The sequence below is a fragment of the Maylandia zebra genome, linkage group LG18 (assembly GCF_041146795.1).
Source record: "Maylandia zebra isolate NMK-2024a linkage group LG18, Mzebra_GT3a, whole genome shotgun sequence".
Classification (NCBI taxonomy): Eukaryota; Metazoa; Chordata; class Actinopteri; order Cichliformes; family Cichlidae; genus Maylandia; species Maylandia zebra.
In genome coordinates, this window is record NC_135184.1 from 31,221,023 (window position 1) to 31,245,290 (window position 24,268).

The 24,268-nt window shown below is 40.2% G+C and overlaps 1 protein-coding gene across 1 annotated transcript in view; it reads right to left on the bottom strand.

The window, feature by feature from the left end:
* Positions 1 to 6,226: 6,226 nt before the first annotated feature.
* The window catches only part of rab2a (RAB2A, member RAS oncogene family), a 31,495-nt gene continuing 13,453 nt past the window's right edge, over positions 6,227 to 24,268 (bottom strand). Inside the window, exons 3-8 of the mRNA XM_004573988.5 lie at positions 23,476 to 23,543; positions 21,685 to 21,767; positions 19,626 to 19,718; positions 18,164 to 18,275; positions 12,073 to 12,141; positions 6,227 to 7,178 (exon numbers count right to left, since the gene is read on the bottom strand). Coding sequence (XP_004574045.1) covers positions 7,083 to 7,178; positions 12,073 to 12,141; positions 18,164 to 18,275; positions 19,626 to 19,718; positions 21,685 to 21,767; positions 23,476 to 23,543 — 521 coding nt within the window. The 3' untranslated portion in view covers positions 6,227 to 7,082. The remainder of the gene's footprint in view (positions 7,179 to 12,072; positions 12,142 to 18,163; positions 18,276 to 19,625; positions 19,719 to 21,684; positions 21,768 to 23,475; positions 23,544 to 24,268) is intronic.

Sequence of the window (24,268 nt, forward strand, 5' to 3'; positions counted from 1 at the left end):
GATTAAAAGAAACTCACCACACTCAGTCAAGTGCAGGAGACCACCCTGTTTGTATTACATGGTACTTTTATTTTAAGCCAGCAAATGACCTAAAATATGAGGAACCAGCAGTAATGTGGCAACAACTTGTAATTTGCTTATCATAACAATCTAGTCCTCAGTAGAGAAGCACACATGCTCACACACAAACACTTATTCATGTAAATGCACTTTCTTAGGTCTCCAATCTCTACAACTTCCACCTTTCTGGTTAAAAGGTCACAAAGTCCCTAACATGCTGACGTAGTCTGGAAGTCGCATTCAGCAAAACTGCAGAGAACACACTGTACTTTGTTCACCAGAAAACACGGCTTCTAAATTAATTTCCACACATATATGCTGTTTTTTCTTCCCCTAGTCTGTCCTTCATCAACCATTTTGTATATATTCTACATGTTTTGCACTCTGCTGGCTGATTTCCAGAGATATCTGAACATACTTCACCTTCCTTTCAGGCTTCCTCTCAGTACATTTTGAAATTCAACATGCAGAGACTTGAAAGTTGCTTGAGTCACCGTGAACACGGTGTCTGTGGTTAATATAGTCACAGCCATAAATGTGGATTTCAGGGGAGAAGCAGAGCACGCCTTACACATACATTTGCCCCCCACTTAAATGACGATATAAAATAAGACGGGAATTTGATTTTGTATTTTCTTTTACATTAATAAAGATTTCCTGAACTGAACTAAGGAAAGGTAGAACATGAATGAAGTTGTTGGGATGAAAAGGACTTATTTTGGGGGTAAATTTAGGAAAGAAAGTTCAAGTTCATTTTTGCCGCAGAGATATTTTTATATTATTAGTTGATTCAGGCTTGGAGGTGAATGATGGCTGTTATAAAGCATTAAAACAAGGTATACTAGCAGCCCAGTAAATGCCAGAGTGAAGCACAGAGGAGAATCACTTTAAGGAACAAAAGTAGCATCAGAAACAAATCTGAGCTGATCTGGGTATATGAGTATAAATAGGTGTGTGGGATGAAAATAATGTAGCTCATTAGGAGGTTATGAGTGACAAATTACTTTTTTCTCTCTGTCTTCGCACCATTTACCACATGTGCAGTGTTGTGTAGGGAAGAATTATTTCTGTGTGAAATACATAATATTCTCAAAGCCTGTTTGACCTTGGACATCTACAATCCCATTTCTCAAAAAAAAAAGCTGGGACAAAAATGCACAGCAAAACAGGAATTTTAAAATAATTTATTTGACAATAATACCAGGAAAACATCTTATCTTTTTTTTTTTAAAAAAGGCCCATTCCAAATTGAATATTTTCTGAGATTGTCCTATTGATATTGGTTACATTTTAACCAAACTAGCTCAAGACTTCAAAGAGCACTTCCAAATCGGTACAGCAGAACAACTAGAAACAAATAACTAACGACCTTTTTTAAAACTAATACAAGTACCTTCAGGGTAATTTTGAGACAGTACGCAGAACACATTTTACAATTATGCTTTTTAATTATATGCTGAAAGACTATAACTTTATATGGGGTGGCTGTAGCTCAGGTGGCAGAGCAGGTCAGCCACTAATCAGAAGGTCGGTGGTTCGATCCCAGGCTGCATCCTGGCTGCATGTCAAATATCCTTGGGCAAGATACTAACCCCATGTTTGCCTACTGGTGGTGGTCAGAGGGCCTGGTGGCGCCTATGTCCGGCAGCCTCGCCTCTGTCAGTGCGCCCCAGGGCAGCTGTGGCTACAATGTAGCTTGCCATCACCAGTGTGTGAATGTGTGTGTGAATGGGTGAATGACTGAATGTAGTGTAAAGTGCTTTGGGGTCCTATGGACTAGAAAAGCGCTATACAAATGCAGGCCATTTACCATTTCTGAAATAATTTTTTTTTTTTTTACAATTTTCTCCAAACCAACATCTTCACTGTTGCCCCTTCCAAAACTAGGAATTATCAAAGGAGATTAGGATACTTTGCAATGCAGCCCCACTCCCCCAAATACTAATGTGACCTTAATGAAGAATAAAATTTCACCTCATGTGAAAACATGCGCTGGAATGAAAAACAAAAACCGCTGAATCCTTGAACATGAGGGATGGCTCCTTTAAAGTGTGTAAGGGTGTGGACTTGAGGAGGGTTTATTCTGTGTGGTGGGTGCGTCAGAGGTATTACCCAATCAGCTGCAGCATGTAAGAAAAACCTCACTATTATAAAGGAAGAGTGATTATTGCTGACAATGGTTCAACTGCCATTGGCATAAAGCTTGGAGAACAGGATGTATGAATGTTTCACCATTTGCTTAAATAAACAATACATCACAGGTCACATAAGTGTACCATGTATAGCAATGTGGTTTGCACACACTGTTCACTGATCCTGATGTTGTAAGTTTCCCTTAGATCCCACCGTGACGTTCACACGTACTGCAGAAGCACTTACCACTCTTAAGATGAAGTCTGGTGCCTTTTGGTTAATCATGGCTTTGGATTTTACACCATCATTGGGTGAAAAGTAGACTGCATACTTTCTGACTCAGGCACTACACCTGCAGCCCAACTGGCAGTCAGGTGCCCACTTGCATGATGTATTTCCCAAGTGTCCCTTAAGATTCCAAACAGATGGACACTGAAAAGTGCTGACTGGGGCAGGCTTAATTATTAAATATCCTGTCACTACTGGAGATAATGAACATGGCACAATCCAGTTAAAATAACCGTGTTGTGACAAATGAGGAGAACAACTTTGGGTCCATCTTCTAGTTTTCTGTTGTGTTTCATGATCCCATATCTGTCACCAGTCAGCCATCATGTTACAGCTACTATCAGGTAAAGTGAATGATATGGATTATGAAACCCTGCATCCTGGAATTGCTGCAGGTTTTGCTTTGTGGCAGAAAGAGACTTCCAGGGAGCAATCTAAAAACAGCAAGGAAGTGAGGTAGAGATCCATGAGGTGGCTTTCAGGTAGAGAAAAACCCAAATTAAATGTGGATTTTTTTGATGTGCAATAGGGACTATTCTCTGAATTTTTTATTTGTTGGTTAGGATAATGAGTCTTATCAGTTGTACGTCATCATCGGCTGTCAGTGCGATGACTGCTTGCTTGCCTAACTTGTCTGAATGTTCTGTTTTCCGCTGTAGTAGACGGGTGGAGCAGATTCATCAGGTTAATTGGAGAAGCAGCGGCCCAGTATTTCCCCAATAAAACCCAACCTTTCCTCAGACCTTTGGGAGTTCTTCTTTCACGTGCATCTTTGTTTCATGTCACGCAATGCATTCAACACCATGCTATCCACTCATGCACTCACACACCCTTACGACTCATTATCCTGATGTCAGCGCTTTCCCCCCCGCCTGTGCTATTTCATGTATTTTGTTAAATATTAGCAGCTAACCTTGGTAGTTTTTTTTTCTAATGAGTTAACTTACACTAATATCCCAAACATGTTCTATATTCCTGTAAATGAAGGAGTCTGACATTGGGCTCATGCACGCTGAGTGATGATTCTTGTAATAATATACTAGTAATGCTGCTGACTGAGAAAAGTGACTTGTTAGGAATCCATTACCAAAACTTGAAACCCTTTTGTAGCTGCTTTGTGCATGTTTGTTATATAGCTTACTGTACATCTACCTCCTGAGTGTAACTCAATTATAAGCTAGCCATGACTATTTCTGAATAACAGGACTAGAATCATTCTCCTTCTTGTCCTTTTCATGATCACATTGATGTGTAATAATTGTTTGAAATAATTTTGATCTTCAACGTTTTTGTTCACACTAGTCGTGTTCATGGTAACACACAGAGCAGTGTCACACTCTTCCTTGTTCCGGCCCACTTGTCAACCAATCAGCATACGATCTCCAGTGGACGGGAGCTTGTTTGCTTAGGTTGAAAACCCGTTGATGTAGGCCTACACACAACTACAGTCCCACAAAACAAGTGTCAGCAACCTGTTTGCAGGTTTAAATCATTCAATGGTGGCGGTAACCTCCACCAATCACAGACATTGCCGTTTCAATTTAGAAGACTGCAGGCAGAACGGTTCTTCTGTGAGTGAAATGCTTCAGTTAAATAAAATAAGCTTGATATCACGCAGCCTTGTAGTTTCTACGAGAAACCAGGTTTCACAGAACTACTTTGTACGGTTACATTATGACTCATAATGAAAACCCATATGGAGAATACGAATGGCATCTTTTCTTCACGAACCTGCCACCATGATCCTCTCCCTTATAGCTGAACTATGCATGCTAACTGATGCTGGTGTAAAATAGAGTAAAAATGTGAAACTTATAAAGTACCTAAATATTAAATGTGCGTGTTATTTGCTAAGATAGTCTGAGGACTCTGATATAAAAGTCACACATGTATGCAGTCTTATTTTTTAAGTGGCCCTGGATTGGACCAACCCTCCATGATGCCTCAAGGTCAAACAGCACAGATCCAAGGGTGCACACGTCCCTGCTTGCTCAGTTTAATGGATAAATCAGACACAGAGAAACAAAATGTGGACGCAGTACGACTTATCAGTGAGAAGTGGCACTCGAAAATAAAATAAAATGATAGAAAATACAACTTTTTTTTAACACTGTATTTTTCCATCTCCACATAACCATCAAAATGACATTTTTAGAGTTTAGAATGTTTTATTATAGTTTATTGTGATAGCATTTTCTTTTTTTCCCCCTTCTTTTTTTCAAGGTTTTCTTTTTTCCAAAGAACAAACACAGCAAATAACGTTGAGGGGAAGGGGAGGAGAGGCAGGTAGAAGAGGGAAGAGTGAGAGGAGGGCCACATAGATAAGATAGATAGATAGGTAAGTAGGCAGATAGACGCATCAGGTAGGTTTGGCTTGATCCTCCCCCTGTAACCCCTCTGGGTCCACACACACACACACACACACACACACACACACACTACATGTTGCTTTACAAAGAATATTCATCATCAGAAGAAGATTAATAACTGTCTGAATATATCTAGTACTTTAAAAAAGAAAGTAAAATAAGAACACAGATTCACTCGCACTGCCGTGAAACCCAAAACAGTTGTACGGTTAGCCAGGAGAGCAAACACAGCGAGGTTAGATAGAAGGGAATATATGTATGCACCATCTACCTTTGCATACATATGAATTTGTGGGTGCGTGTGTGTGCAGGGTGGACGAGAAGCGAAGAAGAAAAACAAAAACCTAAATGTCGGTTTAGATTCATTTTAAATGCCCCGATTCAAACTGGGCTTCTCTCCAAGTCATATCACGGTCTCTAAATGTGCACGCCTCTCACTGTGTATGTGACTCTAGCTAATTAGTGGTCAAATGCCTATCTGCAGATAAAAGGGTTGCTCTTTTTAGCAGCTGTCCAAATCTCTCAGGGGGGTGGAGTTAAGGCAGACAGCTGATTTTGGGTCAGATTTATTTTTTCTTCATCCTTTGTTTGATGAGAAACACAGGTAAACACGATCATTTGGCATTAAAAACTGGTAGAGTGGTATTGTTACCAAACAGTTTGAGAAAGAGGGGAAAGGAGTGAACGACTGAAGCAGTACAGCATGATCATAACAGTAAAACGGTGCCATTCCATCTGGGATCTTGAAGCCAAAAAACCCCCCAAAACAAAACAAAAAAAACATTGCAGCAGCCATCGATCAAGCTCTAAACAGTATACATTATATATCTGCAGGCTAACTCTGGGTGGAAATCTTAGCTCACTTTGACATTTTCAGCTGGAGTCCGTTCTCCACCAGGGACTGTGAATGCCTCTGTGCACCCCTGTTAACAGCTTGTTATCATTCATACTTGTCATTTAAAAGAAAGGACACCATCGACCCTAATATAACAGGGCAGCTCGGTACCTTTGGGTTTAAATGAGAATTGTTTAAAACGCTAAAAAGCTGCTTGAAGGCTCTTTTATTCCATCGCATGGTGTAGAAATAACTAGACCACAACAACATGCCAAGCTTCAGCTCAAAAAAAGCCACAGAAATCTAAAGATCTATATATACACACACACAAAAAAAAAAAGCGCCTGATAAATATAGAAAAATAAGAAAAACACCCCCCCCAAAATCCTAAATTACCAATTCATTTTTCCTAAAACTTCATAACTTCATCATGGTAACCACTGCTCTCGACATCCCTTTATCATTTCAACTTTCCTGTTTTTCTTTTCTTTTCTTTTTTTTTTTTTTTTACATCTCTCCCAAAGAATCCGTGTTCACGCTCAACAGTTTGGTCTTTTATTCTCTCTCCATGTGGTTTAAAACACTGTAAGCAGTTTTTAGTGTTCAGTAATACAAATCATCTGCAAATGAACAAAAAGGGCACAAGGACAGAGAGAGAACAAGGACAAAAAGCAGGGAAAAGGAAGGACAAAAAGGACATGATTTGCACATTTTTTTATGGACAAAATACAGAACGACTTGGAGCCTCCCCCACCTCACAGACTGACAGTGGAATACTTGTATCATCCCTATACACACAGGCACAGAATGAAAACTGACTCAGCGTGTTGAAACATGTCCTGCTATCAACACGGTCTTTAAAAACATGTACAGATGTGTGTATGGACAAAACACAGCGCCCGCTTTATTCCATATAACCAGCCAGTTAAGAGTGTTTCACGTCTACCCTCGGTCATGTCTCCATCTTGACAAAGTCGACTCACCGCAGAGCTTTGCAATCCTGCGGCACTGAATCATCCCAACAACACCCAAAAGAATTCAGAGGAACTGCTGGAATAACACTCCGATAGGTGTCTAACCAAAATCTACTGAGGAAAAACTACAAATTAGGTGGGCACATCTGCAGGTGAGGCGGACTCTGTCCTCGTAAACCTGCAGGATGACTGGTTGGGGTGCAGCTCCTAGACCTCATGAAAATGGTTAAGAGACTCGGGGGAGATGAGATGCAGCGAAAAAAATGCAGCAGGAGAGAGACAGAGACAGAGAGAGAGAGAGAGAGAGAGAGAGGTTAAACTGTTAAGAGAGCCTGGACATTTCTGTAGAAATGCAAGAGGGTCGGAGCAGGCGAGGAGGAGGAAGGGTCGAGGCTGGAGGTTAAGGAGGCGCGTTCTGGGGCTTCAGCAGCAGCCCCCTCCAGCCTGGTGGCCTCCCTGGGTATTGGACAGTGTGGAGTTGGTGGTGGGATGCTGGGGTCCAATCTTAATACCGTTAGCCTGGGTGGACACAAACACAAAGAGACCAAAGGTAAATAAAAAATCTCATCTGAACAAGAACAGAATAAAGCCTCCATGTCACCATTACATGCTTGTGGGAGGCCTCATTATTTCTTTGTACATTTCATACTGACACCTGTCTGTTTAGTTCAAGCTGGTCACTTATTTTCTCTCCGGTCTACATAAAACATGAGAACCATGACTCTACACCCAATTTAAATACTAGATGGACTATTTTTAGTGTTTTACTCACTACCTCTTCTCACACATAGCACAGACCTGTTCCTATACAAAAGTTGGATTCACTAAAATAATCACAAACTAATTTGCAAGCATGAATAATAAGTCATGGTTGTAAATCCACTAATGATTTAGCCAAATATTCAGTGATTCTGATAGTCATCGCTTGGGCAGGCATTGGATTTTAATTTTTGAGAATTGGGAACTCTGCTTGTTCAGCATGTGAAAACACTGTACTGTGTCTCCTTTGTCAAACCCTATTAGTGGATTTTAGCCCACAGCTAAATAAAATCCACATAAAGTTTCCTACTTCACAGTGGTATCTAGCACCACAGTGTTTGCTGTGTTTATCAGTGAGGCCTCAGAGTGAGAGCAGCAGTGTGGCAGAAGAAAGTAAAGACACCTCTGTCTTTCTTTGAGTGACCATTTAACTTGTAAATATAGTCAAAATCAGGCCACAGACATCACCTTTCAGTCAAGCACATAGTAGAGCAGGGCGAAATGACCAAAAATATTTATCACGATATACATTTGAAAATTTGTGATAACAATATAACTGACGATATAATTGACACTAGACAAAATGCTTTACAACTCCACAACTTTATTAGTGCAAAAAAACCCATCAATGTATTTTCACTTAAACAAGCAGCTGTTTTTTACGTGCATTAAAGTTATATAAAAATTTAACAGTGCAAATGCAAATTCCTTGCTGACAGTTTAACCAAAAGGCATTTCCAGTGGAAATTGGTCGACATGTCCTCAGCATAACCATGTATAATATCCACAAAACTTAAAAAGAGCTTATACACACACAGTACGGTAATATTATGCTGAAGCACAGCACGTATCACTCCGCGAGGCTGCCTACGATAGCTGTAATGCTCCGACAATCCATCAAGCGGTGCGGGTTCGTAGCTTAGCAAAGTCTTACTAAAACATTTGACAGATTTTCGAGCGCCACATAAAATCGGTTCGAGGTCAGTAAGCACAACCAGAGTTCATACATAAGGCACACGGGATTATAAGGGGCTCTGTCGATTTTCAGAAAAATCAAAGGATTGATTTTAAGTGCGCCGTATTTTCCAAAAAAACACGGTAATAACGACGGCCCGCTAGCATGCGCTACCAAAAATAGTGCTTTGTTGTGTATCTGATGGACGAAAGCTAAACCAGTTCCACACCACTGAAGTTGCAGCATTTTTACAAACCAGTTCTGGTTCATCAGTTTCATCCAACGATCCGCTTTCGCCCTTCTCATTCTCCGTCACCACCATGCGAAAAAGCATGGTGGAAAAACGCCATGTGCGTACAAAAACAAAGGCACTGTGCATGCGCGTTTTACCCATATTCTATCGCGATATTTCATTTTCTTATTGTTGCCCAACGTTATACCGGTATTACTGTGAACGGTATGATATGGCCCAGCCCTAGCGCACAGTGCTTTCGTTGCAGCTATAAAAATAATCAGACACGAGTAGAACATAAAGTGTCCCACGAAAGAGGCATTGACAGCGTGAGAGACCACAGCATCAATTCATCTTTGAGTCTTTAAGTGCTCAGAGTAGAAAAGTGCTAAAGCAATTACTAACTGAACCTGGAGTCTGGAGGGGAGGGACGGAAAGCAACAGCTGATGTCCAACAAAGTAAACAGCACAGTTTGGAAGGTAAGAGCAGGTATTTCTATCGGCACTATTAGGAAATATATTTTAAAATAAGCAGGGATTTTTGTCCTTTTTTTTTGTTTGCTGTTGTTGTTACCCATTTTATTGACCTATTTGCCATTTCGGAGACATGACAGTGTTGGTCCTGGTACCACTTTACCCAGTTACCTGTGACATTTTCCAGTCTGTAAGATGTCACGTAAAACAAGGCAGACCAGTTTATATTATTCTTAAAGGTTCATGTTACTGCAACATTCAGGTGACAGCTTTAAATTCCTGTAAGAGAGTTTAAGCAAACACTCCTTCGCAGACTTTTCGATGTCTCTCACTGTGCCCATAGTGGGACCAGGCCCCTATCAAACAACAGGTGTGCTAAAGCTAGGAGAAGGCGGCGTGTGAACATGCAGCTGAGCTCAGTGAGCTATGCAAGCTGGCAACTGTCGGCAGTAACAAAGTTAACCAGAAAACTTTTTTGGGTCTGAATGTAGTCCCGTGGTGAAGTATGTTTAACAGGATAAGGCTTCAAACCAATGCCTTGATGTCCACTTTATTCATCCAACTAATAGCATCATAGCATCATTCACAGTGTAGCTAAAGTTACAGAATAGAATAGCCCTTTATTGTCATTGTACATGTACAATGAAACTGTAGGATTACTATCGGTGTCTAGACAGTTAGATTAACAAATATCTAATTCGCATCATAGATTTCTTCTCTTTTCGTTTTTTTAAAAACACAAAAACAGTCATATACTGTATAGCTCAATGAAATGGAAAAACAGGCCCAGCTATAACAAAAAAGTGCAGTCGCAGTATTGGACTAAATAAAGCCACCTCAGAATGACTGTGTTATAGCTTTCATGGTGAGATTAACACTGAACCGTGCCTGTGGGAGCTCCTATTAGATCTCATCACAGAGGAAGCAACAGGTGCTGCTGCGTAGCACAAAAGAAAAGGAAACACCAGCAGCACTCAAGGACGCTGGGGGAAAAAAAGAAAAGCACTTGTAAAAGAAAAGAAACGAGGAAAAAGAGAGGCAGGTGGGTGGTAGGGAGACACTTTCATCTCTCCCTCCCTCTCTCTGTACTGTAGTGCTCACTTTCCCTCTGTGTTTCATCATGTCTCTCTCTGTGTGGCTGTAGCACAGTCTCAGCCTCCCTCGCTCTCTGCCTCTGTATATATTTATCTCCTCCTCTCACTGTAACCCCCCCTCCTACATTCAGTAGCAGTAGTGCCTCTGGGAAACCCTGTATGCCTTTAAATCACATTTATTGAGCTAAGGCCATGTGTGTGTGAGAGTGAGTGTGTGTTTTCTCATAGTGACTGCCAACATTTCTGGTGGGGCTTCCCTCTCTCTCGCAGCCAGTCAGCTGATGTGGTTTGGCCGGCCGGCCTGCCTTCGCTCCGTCTTACTGTTACTAATAACAAAAACACTCTGTGGCTGGCTTCCTCCAGCTCTGCCTGCCCACTGCCTGTACTTGAGGGCTGGCGAGCCTGACAGGCACCAAACTCTGGCACTCTGCATATGTGTGTGTGTTTGAGAACCATTACACGACTTACATCATGTGACTACAGGAAACACATTTATGTGCTTCACAATTTGGAGATAACCATCTGGACTGGATAGCCAACTTGGTGCACGTCCACAGTGAACTTGATATTAGCCTCTCGATGGAGATTCACCTTCAGAGATTCATCATGGGGTTGCATTATTATCACAGCCAATCAGAGCATTGTAGGCAGTATTATCAACTGTGGATGTTACAAAAGCTTGTGTCATGTTTAAGTTTATAACTAAATATGTTTAATAATGTGGAAAAAGATCTTAAACCTACAATGATATTTGTGTTAACAGGTCCTGACTTTAACCACAATGAGTAACTATAACTTGCATTTTTCTGTAAAATTGAGGGATTTCTTTTATCAAGAAAAAAAATATTATGTAATTATTTAGTCTGTATATGCTGTCAGAGCTCATAGATAGAAAACGTGAATCAGCTAAAATCGGTATCGGCAGAAGACACAAATCCCCTTTGGGGTTGTGTCAGGAAGGGCATCTGGTGTAAAACTCTGCCAAATCAAACATCCGGAGCTACCCGCTGTGGTGACCCCTTGTGACAAGGGAGCTTATACTTCTGGGAGAACAAGAAGGAAAACCCCCCACAAAAAAAACCAAAAACCAAAACACAAATTGGCCAAGAAAATTGCAGTCAGTGCATTTCTATTACAGTTAGCCATTTTTATTATTTATTGTAATTGTTTATTTCATTTTCCCCCAATTTGAATCTGTATACATCCTTCTCCTTTTAAACTCACTATTCAGTGCTGTCACAGTCTATTCTGTATGTTTTTCAATACTTGGAATGTTAATCCTTTTTCCTACACTGGGAAAGCACTTTGAGTTCACTCCTGTCACGCTGTATAAATAATAGTGCTCTGAATTTTAATGAATGGATTCCGAGTGTTTGGATTTTGCACTCTTTATGTGAAATTAGCCTTTCTTACACTTAGTCTTTCACTAAGATGATGATATGAATCTCAATGTCTGGTTCACAAACTTTCTATTTGGCTGGATGGGCAGCTTCCAGTCTGACTGGCTGGCTGAGTGTTTGTTTTCTTGCCCAATGACTGAGACCTTGTGGGATGTGAGGAATTTATGAGCTGGCAAGATGCCGAGAGAGAGACAGAGAGAGTGAGACAGGGAGACTGAGACAGGGAGAGAGCGCAAACTAAGAAGTGAAGAGAGTGTGTGTGGAAAATAGAGCAGAGGAGAGGAGGAACACTGGGAGTTTTGCTTGGCTGCAGTCAAAGGAAGCTGAGTGGAGGGCTTTTTTCCCCTTCTTTTTGAAAGAGAGGGAGCATGGCAAACCACACACACTGCTGCAAAACCACACTGAGGAAGAAGAGGGGAAGGAAAGAGAAGAACAAAGAAGAGAGAAGGCGGCTCAGGGAGGAAAAAAAACCCAACACAGGAGGAACACAGTATCTCACCTCATTGTTGATATCAAACACTCCCTCCTGGATCTTCTCATAGATCTCCTTGGCTGTGTTGATGAAAGCCTGCCGTAGAGACAGGAAGTGAAACAGACAGAGAGGACAGGAAGGTTAAAACCATCTTTTTATGCTGACTCCTATAAATGAGCCTCATGTCATTAGGAATGCAAAGCAAATTCAAGTTTCAGTAACATAACCAGGCTCTGACTTTCAGCCATTTACTGTTCAGCTGCAGCCCGAGCTTCCCGTCACAGCTCAAAAACACCTCACAGAACTTTGAAACTTGACATCACAGTGAACTTGCCACTCCCAGTTTTATGCCCTCTCTCACATCAGTGACACAAAGCATGAACTGATCTGTTAAATATTCCATATAGGTGTGTCAAGTGCAAGTAACAAAGTCAGACGATCTATATTTAATTATTGGCTGCTGAACACAAATAAATTCACAAGTTTGTGTGAGTGGAAAAACACACCTGGCAGGCAAATGATAACCAAAAACGGTCACCAAAAAAATCTGTGTTCGATGGTGCAGTCTCCACATGATAAAGGCATAAAATGTCTGTGCAGCTGTGCTTACTCTGGAAAAAATGCTAACTGCTAGGCTAGGTCAGACGTACCTTGACTTCAGCTCTCTATTTAAAGCACAAACAAATCCTTTCAAACCTTTAAGTTACTTATTGGACAACAAACACACTAACACCAATGAATCCACAAGCAGATAATATCAGTCTTAAGTAAATGCATTTCATAAAGTGTTGTATGATTAGTCATGCTTCTAAAATAATGTTAAGTATTTGCATGCTAAGTTAACCCTAAAATTAGTAAAGAAAAAAAATGTCAACCTAAAGAAAGATTTAAAAAAAAAAAAAAAAAGGTGACATCATGCTGCATGCGACATAAAAGCTGCATGTAGAAAATGACAATCTAATAAAATAAACCCTCAGAAAAAGAAACAAAACTTAAAAGTTTAAAAGGCTTCTTCTGCAAGCTATGTTTCTAACATGTAAGCACACAGTTGTATAACTCTGCAGCCTCTAACAGCTCATTAGAAGGCATGTAGGTCCATCTTTTATATTCAGTCTATGCTTCTCACATGTAAATTCAGCGGGAGTTATGTCTGGTGTTTTTGTGTTTTGATTCTTTGAACAAATTAGCTCAAACATGTTAAAGATATCTCATATTTGACTTCAGAGCTACACATTTATCATAACTTGCAATTTACCAAATTATATAGACAGAAAGAAAGAAGAGTAAAATTGGGGCTTTTGGCACCCCTGAGCTCTTTGGAAGATGTTCTCAAAATTGTGTTTTGTTAAGAATTAAAGAGCTTATGATGTACACTACTACTGAGAAGTATGATTGTTCTGCAAATACTATCCAAGCCCTTCAAGCCAGCTTTGAGAAGTTAAGGCGATATGGCGTAAGACCTTGTTAGAAGATGCAGTTGCCCTTTTGAGCAGATCAGCAAGAGAGATCTGAGCAGAACACACAAGCAGACAATACAAAGTTTGTCTCACACTCACACTCACACACACACACACACACACACACACACACACACACACACACACACACACACTTTGGGCTAACTAAGAGCACAGCAAGGATCAAAGATGATTGAATAAAGTAGAATTAATCTCCCTGAGCGACCGGCCTATGACTACGGTATCGATGCATTCGTCTCCAGGGGGAGTCTTTCTGTCTCAAGGGTCCGAGCTCAAGAGCAGCTGGGATAACTAGAAATGCGACACCAGCTCAGATGTCATAACCTTCACTCTATGTAGAAATGATCTAACAATGCCGGCTCATATAAGTAATGGCAGTCAAAACTAAGCCTCATCAGAAAAAAAGGAATGTTCAAGAACTGAAAATATGTCCTGAACTTCTATCTGACACCCTGTCGGAAATAGACTGAGCCCAAGGGTGCACTCTAGTGTACTCTGTCCTCCTCATGCTGTCCTCTTTCCCTTCTTCAACTCATCACTGCACCCTCTTTACCATCAAATGTACTTAGACTTTCTTTTTTTGAGTTAAACTAATGGACCTGCAGATATGTGTAGAAAGTGAAAACAAGAGGGAGAAAACTGAGGTGACTACAGAAGATTTATAGATGGTGATAGGGCAAAGAATAGAGAGTGAAAAACCATTACATGGCTGATAACAGAATACTGGGAAAAAATATTTTTAAAAAAATTAAATACAGTAAACAAGCAATTAATCAGTGGGCAAAAAAAAAAAAACAAAAAAAACAAAAACAAAAAAACCAGCAGAGGTGAAGAAATATAAGAAGAAAGACTGGTGAACAAGAACAGAAGCGAGCAGAGGTTAAGGTTAGGATCTTAGTGAAGGAAGGGTGGGCAGAAGAGATGATGAAAAGGTGCTTACAGCAATTTCTCTCCATCTATCTGTAAGGACCATCCTATCAGCCTCAATGTCCACCCACAGACCCTGACGACAAACCCAGCATGCTGATTGGCTGCTGAATGTCGCTGTGAGGGGAGGCAGGGTGGAGGTTATGAATATGTATGAACTATAACCGGTTGATATACTGCTCGAGAGAGGAGGGGAGGCGATGGGTTGAAGAGCAGGAGAGGAGGGAATTGGGGGAGGATAAAATGAATAAAAAAGGGCAGGAAGACACGTTGGAGGAGGGGGGAGGAAGAAAGGAATCGTGGAGCAGGATGGGGGAGGTAAAGGAGGAGAGCTAAAGAGCAAATGATGGACGTCAAGGGATGAGGAGGGATGGAGCGAGGAGAGATGAAGGGAAGGGTGGAGAGGAGTGGTATCAGGAGGATTCAGAGGACACTAATGAGACAAATTAATCATACCACACACGCGCGCATGCACGCACACGCACACCTCCCCCTTATCTTAACCCAAGAGAGGACTCGACTCATCAGTGGTGTTGGTGTATGTGTTTGCATGATATAGGCCAGGCGTAAGACGGTATGAAGGAGAGATTGGGGGGAAATAAAAGCAAAACAAGACACACACCCAAAAAACCCCAAAACCAAATCACCACTGACACCCACCCACACATGAACATACAGCGCCGTGCTCCTAGCTTGCATGCTGCACTGTGTAGGATAGGATTTATGTGATTGGATAAGTGAGAGAGGGGTCCCAGAAGACGACGCCATGCATTCATTACACACAACATCACCAGGGGTGTCTCTCTCTCAGGGGTGGAGAAGGATGCTCAGAGTGCCAACTGGAGTTTGTGATACTACTGTGAGGCTGGTAAGGTTATACACCACCATTGTGATCCTTGACACTGCTGGTTAATCAGGAGGTTTGAGTCTGATGTGGAATTTAGTCAAATGTTAAATCTGTGACACAGAACATTATAACAAGAAAAAAAATGTGTGTTGACTTTTACTACTGATCCAAAATGTGCACAGACTTGTTTATCATGGAACATGTAAAAACAAATGCCAACAGACTCAATAAACCAATCCGTAAGGCCAGTAATGTTGTGGGGATGGAGCTGGACTCCCTCAAGGTGGTGTCGGAGAGGCGGATGTTGTCCAAAATAAAGACAATGTTGGATAACACCTCCCACCCACTCCATGACATGCTGGTCAGTCACAGGAGCACGTTCAGTGAGAGACAGAGTACCGAAAAGCACCACTGAATGACACAGGAAATCTTTCCTGCCTGTGGCCATCTCCCTGTACAATCCATCCACTTAACACACTGTTTGCTGCTACAACTATACATGTTTCTTTTCAGCTATTTATTAATAAGTGAAATATATATATTGTACTATTCTTAGTTAGCCTATTGTCTGTCTTGTCAATGTTTGTTTATAATGGAGCACTGTAACAAAAAAATAAATAATTTCCCCCAGGGATCAATAAAGTATTCTGATTCTGAAATACATGTGTTGTTGGCATAGACAGGTATATGAAAGATGGATGTCACCCAATGGATTGTAAAGTGCAGGTTTGAAGCCTCGACTGAGCGTCTTCTTCACAGAGAGTGGAAAATCATTTACATGGTGTTTTTTTGGTGTTCTGAAGCCAGATGTGACGAGCCAGGGGTGTGTCTAACTGAGAAACCACACTATTTGGGTAACAACTTTTCAATCACAATGATAACATCCTGGACAATCTTCTCTTGTCTAACTTTTAAAATACTTCACACTTACACCATGGGCTTGGATGACTGAGACTATGAAGGAAAGGGTTTGTGAAGGTCAGAGCAGAGGGTTGTTTTCTGACAGACTTCTATAAAACCACAAGTCTTATTGGAACAACAGTTATTGCTGGTCATTAAAAAAAAAAAAAGTTATGTAGTGTTTAAGGCTATTGGCAGTAAACAAGTCGCCACATCCAGGGCTGGTAAATTAAGCTATCGTGGAACTGCCGAAAACTTTTTATAGGCAGTTCCAGTTTTCTATTTTATAAACAATCTCGCAATCGCTAAAAAGTATCTTACATGTTTTTTAAGCTTTAAAGTTAGAGTTGTGGCAACACAGCCACCTGATTGTGGTCTATTAGTCATGACCTCTGGTGGCGAATTATCAGACAAATCCTCAGGCCTGCCGCTTGAGACATTCAAACATCTTGTACTCCAGTTTCTGTACATTTTGTTGATCAGGTTTCTGTGTCTACATGTTGCATCCATACAGTTTTTGTATGCAGTTCTCTAACCAAGATTGCCATTGTTAGCTGATAACTTTGCATTTGGCCCTACTGTCAAAATATGGTCTTTTCTGGCTGCAGACGATGAATGTGGCAACATTACAAATGTTGAGGCTTTTCAGGCCAGAAACCAACTGACGAGGAAGACTGTGAGTGTGAGTTTGCAAGTTAGACACAAAGTTGATTTTGTGTTACTGTGTTTCTGAGCCCCAATAAAACTTTTTACAGGTAATTTGTTAAAGCTAATGCACTGAATGGTAAATACAGGAATATCAGGGGCGTGTAAGAAAATGAAGGGGTACCGTTATATTTTTAGACATATTTGCACATCTTTTAAAAATAACAAGCATTTAAAATTCAGTTTGTGTAAGAATGGAAAAACTAACTTAACTAGAAGATTTACGTTAGAAACTTACAATGTACTTTGGACCTATAAAAGGACAAAGATGAATTGTGCTTGATTAATGTGTTCCACAAACAGCATGAAGTCTATGAATTCTTTATAGGTTGGTTTTCAGCATTTATCTGACCTGAATAGTAATTTTGAATACAAATTAAACCTGAAGGAAAATTTGTTTTGTCTGTATGTTTGCTTCAGAAACACAGCTGCAACTTGGCTAATAAATTACAAATCTTACTAATTCAATGGACAAAATATTTTTCCATCCATATTGTTACTTTGGAGATTTTATATATCTGAGAAAGGAATATATGATTATGCATGAAAATTCCCAAACTGGGCTGAATGCATAGACTGTATATACAAGATGGCTGTAGCTATTCGTTGCAATCCTGTAGCTAGTCCTGTTGCAGTGCTGCAATGTGAGTGTTTTGGCAGTTAAAGTCTTGGTGTCTGGACACTGAGCAAAGGGTGGGTTCTGACTCAGAAATTGAGGGACACAGCACACCCAAGAATCAGTAACAAGGTAGGTCCACCCTAAATCATATCCTTCCTCTCCCTTTTAACTAAATGTGATACAAAACAACAAGTATGGTGTACACAAAAAGATCAGAATCTAGACCAGATTGAGGAAGCTGGGGGCCATTTTTTAAAAATATATTTCTATAAAACTAAACTCCTTTAAAAAAAAAAAAAAAAAAAAGGAAAGAAAGAACTCTCCCCCTGCTGGCGATTAAAAAGAAAGCAAGTTAAAGACCCTCCATGTTGGCCTCACCAGCAAGTTATGCTGATTTTTTTATATACAGTCCATGTGTTTCGTCTATGAGCCTATGGCAGCGCTTATGTGATAACATACTCACAATAAGCAGATATTTAGCAGGGCTATCACCATCTTCAGATGAACTACCATCACAACCAGCTGACTGTGATTATAAAGACTTCCTAAAATATATTCAAATATAATGCTGACCTCCAAGGCAAATTCCTAATTCAGATAAATAGGTGGTGAAAGCTGGTAGGGTTGCGTGTATGGAATTACCTCCTCTACATTAGAGGCAGTCTTAGCTGAGGTCTCCATGAATATGAGTCCATGTTCTCTGGCAAATGCTTCACCTTCCTCTTTCTTCACCTCTCTCCTTGACTCCAGGTCACTAAAACAATAGATACAATCAATTATAAAATGATGTAGCAAGCCATGAATTACAAACTAAATTGCTAGGCAGTTCAGTGTTGGTCACGTGTATCCTTATTTGCTACAGGATTACTGATTTTACAAAAGCAGTTTTGGTAGAAATTGCAGAAGATCACTTTAAACTATGTTTTTTAAAAATGAAGCACCCTTGTACCCAAACTCATTACAACTATAGCGTGCAACTGAATTTTCTCTGGGTCCATTCTTGTCAGGGGCTTGTATTTTGTGTACTTCTGGTAACTACTCATTTAAGAAAAATTAAAGCCATTATTTCCATTCTGCATCAAAATGATGAGAAATATAAATTAAACAAAAACAAATTAAACATTTTATGCTCTCTTTGTAAATCCCAAGAAATCTGTACCTACATTTGGCTTGTCTGTTTACTAGTGGGATTATTTAGAACGTCATGGATGGATTTACACAAACATTTTACCAGACACTGGGATTAGCCCAACAACTCAGAAGTGATTAGATTTTGGAGTTGATCTGGATAAAGATCCAAGACATTTTGGAAGGATTTTATTTTATTTTATTTTTTAAACACACGGCAAAACCGGACATATAACATATATCAAATTAACATTTTCTTGTTTGAAAACTTATCCTCAAGCTCGTTGAGGTGACTGATGTTGTGGTTTGGGACTATATAAATAAAATTGAATTGAATTGCTACTTCATGATATCATGAAGCTACTTTAAGGTCTTGACTGGGAAATGTCTAGCAGCAGAGAGTAAGAGAGTAATGCCTTCTGCTTTTAGGTGGCTAACTTACTGCTAGCTTAGTGTAGATTGCCGTTTTCTAAATTCAACAATTCCACCTCAGATCACACAAAGTAAATGTCTTTTTAAACGGCAGAGTTAATGCCAATGTGTCTGTAATTGTATCAAAAGCTACATTTTTTGGAAACTGTCATTTTACAGAATATGAGTGAGCAAGCAGTTTGTTCAATACCAGCTGAAGAGAACTGTGGAAAGAAACTTCCTCATGTAAGTTGTAAATATTAAAGCACATTTAGCAATGGACGTCACTTGTTGTGACAAGTTTCTTACATGGTGGTGTGTTATGTAAGCTTGAGCACAGAGTGTGTCTGGGGGAGAAAAGCAGAAGTGACTGAATTACACACTTAGTGACAGTGTAAAATTATGACCAGCCTCAGCCATAAAAAACAAAGTCAGACAAGTCATCGTTACACAGCAACATGTTGTAAAACACACTATTAATGGTACAGCGTTATGTAGGGCAGTGGGCAGCCATCACCGTAGAAGGGGGGAGGGGGGCAAACTAACAAACTAAAAAACATGTTACCTCTTGTTGCCAATGAGCATGATGACCATATTGGAGTTGGAATGTTGGCGGGCATCCTCTAACCAGGTCGTCAAGTGGTTGAAAGTGTCCCTTCTGTTCAAACGAGCACAGATTGATGGTTTCACTATGACTGCATTGAGATCAAACTGAAAGCATGCCAGATAAAGCAGCTGTTGTCACGCAGACGCATAAACATAACTGATTTTACAGATCTGCCGTTTCCTTTTAAATTGGTGACTGATGTGTGTGCCACTTCCTCTTGCAATTATGCCAACTATTTAAACAGAAAACTCCCTCATCCTGAAAAATATACATCTACCTCTGTAACTCCTTTATGCACATTAATCGCAATAATTATTGCTTCAGTTTAATTTCTTACAGGTGACAAATGTGATGGGAATACACCTCCAGACAGTTTTCAACTCTTCATATACCTGAGCACTAACGGATGAATTGTCATTCACTAGGATTGCTGCTTTTATTAGAGTATCTACAGCAAACACATGAAAGGAAACAAGAGACGAAAGAGAGACAGATCATCAAAGCTCGATTCGCCAGCTGGTTTCAAACACAATGCAGTTAATGGTCAGGGCCTTTAAAACACACCAGTGCACCTAATAAATGAATTTTCTTTTCTTAATTTCAGAAAATTTCATTCATGCAATCAACAGGGTTGGAATTAAAACTTAATATATAATAAAAATGTTCTGATTTAAAAAAACAAAAAAACAAAAACACTTCGAGACAGTACAACTGGCACTAAGACTGTGAGCTATAAACTACTGCTATAATGAATCTTTATCACCGTATCACAGTTGACAGGATGTCATTACATATCTGACCCCACACTGGCCTTTTTTCCCCAGCTCATCCTATAATTTCCAGGGCTCGCGATTTTGCGAGCTCTGATGTCTGAAGTCTCTTCAGTGGACTCCAGTTTCCCAGTTCTTAATAATACTTGAATGAAAAACAAAATCTGTTCTGCTCATTTCCAGCATTTTATTTTTCACTCTACTATAGCAACTCTGTGAGACTCAACATTCAAAATGATCCTTATTCAGCTTGTAGTAGGCCTTGGTGCATTCTTTGTCTAAAACAAGCATTGAACCCTTCCCCCTTTACAGCCACCCTCCCTTAAAGCCAACTGTTTTCTGACTGACCCTTGTAAACATTAGGTTTGGACAGCAGGTGGACATATGCCTGAGATGAGTGTATTAGGGATATTGTCACAAACATTACTCAAAACTTTTGCCAGTTTAATGTGAGCGTCTACCATTGCAAATGTGTTTATGTAACAGAAAATTCAAGACTACAAAAGGGCTGACTCCATAGTCAACTGACTGCAACTGCATATAGAATGTCAGAGCTATGAAGGGTAGGATTCTTCCACTGGGGATCATAAATATTCCAAAGAAAACGGATTATCATGAGTTGGTGGAGTGGAAATCCTGAATGAATTACCCTGGACAAAAAGTCATGGGACAGAAAACATTTAACCCCTTAAGAATATGAAACTCAATCATCACAATTAAAGGTAATTAAACTAGTAAATGACAATATATATGTTTCTATGGCTCACAGTGTTGAACTGCCGGTGGGTTTTAAACAGCTCGGCTAAAATGCGCTACTGACTTTGGCCATCCTTTCTTTTTCAACAGCAGCATGATGATTTTTACACTAGTATCTTTATAACTTTTGGATAAATTAAGTATTAGGGATACCTCTTTCAACAACATCTGATCTAGCCTCATTGCTAGTTTCTTAGCTCGCTAAGGTCACTTCCATTTATCAGTGCTGTAATTTAACTTTCAGGGATAGCTGGTAAGCCAGCAGATGACAATGGTTAGCATTCAACACTAGCAACTAATGGGTGACGCCAGACATTTATATAGAGTCTACGATGATATCACAACATGCTCATAACATACAAGTGAAGATTATCCATAGTGAGGAAAGGATGCTTGTAACATGACTGTAGTTCTACTGCGGTTCATCTCTATTGCATTGTGTCTTATAAACACTCAGCTAGCATGTGTATGATTGACTGACTGATTGTTACCTTGTGATGTCATAGACTAGGAGTGCTCCTGCCGCTCCTCTGTAGTAAGACCTGGTGATGGACCGGAACGACTCCTGACCAGCCTGGAGAAACACATGCATATATTAATAAACAGAAATTGAAAGCTGAATAATTGAAATGTCTGCAGACACCTGCAGAGTTGTCGGTTTTTCAAGGGCCCCAACAAAGACTTTGGCTTCACAGGTCTGCTTTTTTAGCTCTGCAATTCATTCAAACAGCTGAGCTCTTCTGCAAGCTCCCATGTTGTCTAGTCCTAATACATGTTATACATCAGTCCTGATTCTCTAGTAGAGTCCAGCTCTGGGTTTTCAGTCAGCTGGGGAGAGGACAGGACAGAGCACAGCCTGTAATCGGATACAATAGAGTTCTCTTTCATTCTCCATCTATCTTTCACAATCCCTTTCTTTCTCTCTGCTTGTATGTCTAACCTTGCTGTTTCTCCATATTTATGATGAACAGAAGGACTAGCTCTGCTAGTCAAGCTGGCTCTCTGGGTCACCTTGTTCAGTGAACCCCACTACATTATTATCATCCCCTCGTTATCTCACTTTTTCGATGTCTTTCTTCGATCACTCATCTTTTAAGTGATCGAAGAAAGACATCTTTCCTTCATTATTTTCATCATCCGGTATTCTTACAACCCCCCCCCCCCCCCCCAGTGCAATATCTATTCATGTTCTCTTGCTATTCAATGTACAGTAACAATGTCGCCTGTGTTCGTCCAAGCCCGAGCAGAAAACAAAACGACACTCTATCCTAGCAGCTGCAAGTCCCATGCTGCTCTGACCTCATCTGAACACCAGACAGTCAGAAAGACAGGGAGGTGAATCATTCAGCCAGTCAGGGGACCAGGCTGTCAACGTCTCACCCAGCGAAGCAGTTGGTTTGTGAGTCAGAAAACTAGTGAGGACAGCCAACAAGCTGGGTAAGTTAGCCAGATAGAAAGCCATTCAGAAGTTTGGTCAGCCAGTGCAGCAAACACCAAGTTAGCTGGTCACTAGAGCAGTCTGCGAGATGTTCAAGGAGCAGTCAACCAGCCAGTAATGCTATTAGTGAATAAATGATAAATAAGGGTGAAAGAGAGGGAACGCTGTGCCTGTCTGCCATCTGGCACATAGGCGTGCATAAAGAAACACACAAGCATACATGTGGCAAGTGCAGCCTGCACAATAACCCAAGTGGCTTCTCTAACTATTCGGAGATTATGTACTATACAAATCCAAATTTGTTGCTGAGATTTTCACTTTGGCCAAACCCAGAAAACCAGGTAAAGACAATAATCTCACTGGTGGGCCCCCCAAAATGCACTATCCTGGGACCAGAGAACCGGGACTGAAATGCTGGTCCCTTTTCTCACACTGCTTCCTTAAGATCAGAGAACAGGTATTCAAAGAGCTCTAACGCCATCTGTTGGTTAAAGCTGTAAGTGCAAGCTGTGAAAAATCACAGTCCACCAATCCAAAAGTCACAATGTTACATCATTTTCTGGGACTGTCCCATAATGCAGGCATGCATTTTAGATAAACAAACGAAAAGGGTCCTTGCTCTGCAGTGCTGCACATAAGTTAAATAATAATAAAAGAATAATAATGTTGCAGTTTTTGGAAAAAATAAAAGCCAAACAAAATTCAATACATTCCTGCCACATTATACTAACAAGCTTGAAACCTTCATTTATAAGACTTAAATACACTTACAGTTGAGGAAACAAATTCAAGTTATATTTTCTGTTTGAAAAAGAAAAAGGTAGAAAAACAGTATATGTATTACCGTATCCCAGATTTGCAATTTGATCTGTTTGCCATCTATAGTGATCATCCTCGCGCCGAATTCCACACCTGCATAGACACAATCACAGAAGATGGGTGAATAACCCTTTCTAAATAAAAGCTACACAGATCTTACACAGAAGACTTTTTTCTTAACTGTTAATTATCTGTTGATGGATTCTGATAGCAATCAAATGCTTTTAAAAAGACATGCGTCTGTATTCAAGCTAGAGGTCGATTCTATATAATATCCATTATCATCTGCCTGCAGGCAATGTGCAGGATATGAATAATGTCCTTAACATAATCGCAGTTTGACAAGTAAGCACTTGAAACACCTCAAAAGCTTTGCAGATCGGCCATTTGTTGATTTTAACCGAGATGATGAAAATCCATTTATAATTTCTGTTGGAGAAGTCAAACCCAGCTATGCTTTTCTTTCTGTACAAGCGTATAGATCCCTCAGCCTAGTTCACAGGAAGAGAGATTTGTGGAGAGGTCTGATGCCAGACATTTTATTTTAAATATGAGCAAAGCTGAGGAGATGGACCCACTTGGACTTATCTCATACTCTCCAGATCCACCTTTATACAGACCATGAAGAGTACCACAATGTAAACACAACCTTAATCAATCTTATCTACAATCTTAAATAATGCTGATGGAGGCTGTGGGGCTTGTGTGATGGCTTCATGCTGTTCTTGTCACACAACCAGTGATCGCAAGTGGTATGCATAATGTGTGTAATCTGAGGTTTGAATTTCTACATGACATAACACTTGATAAGGATTATA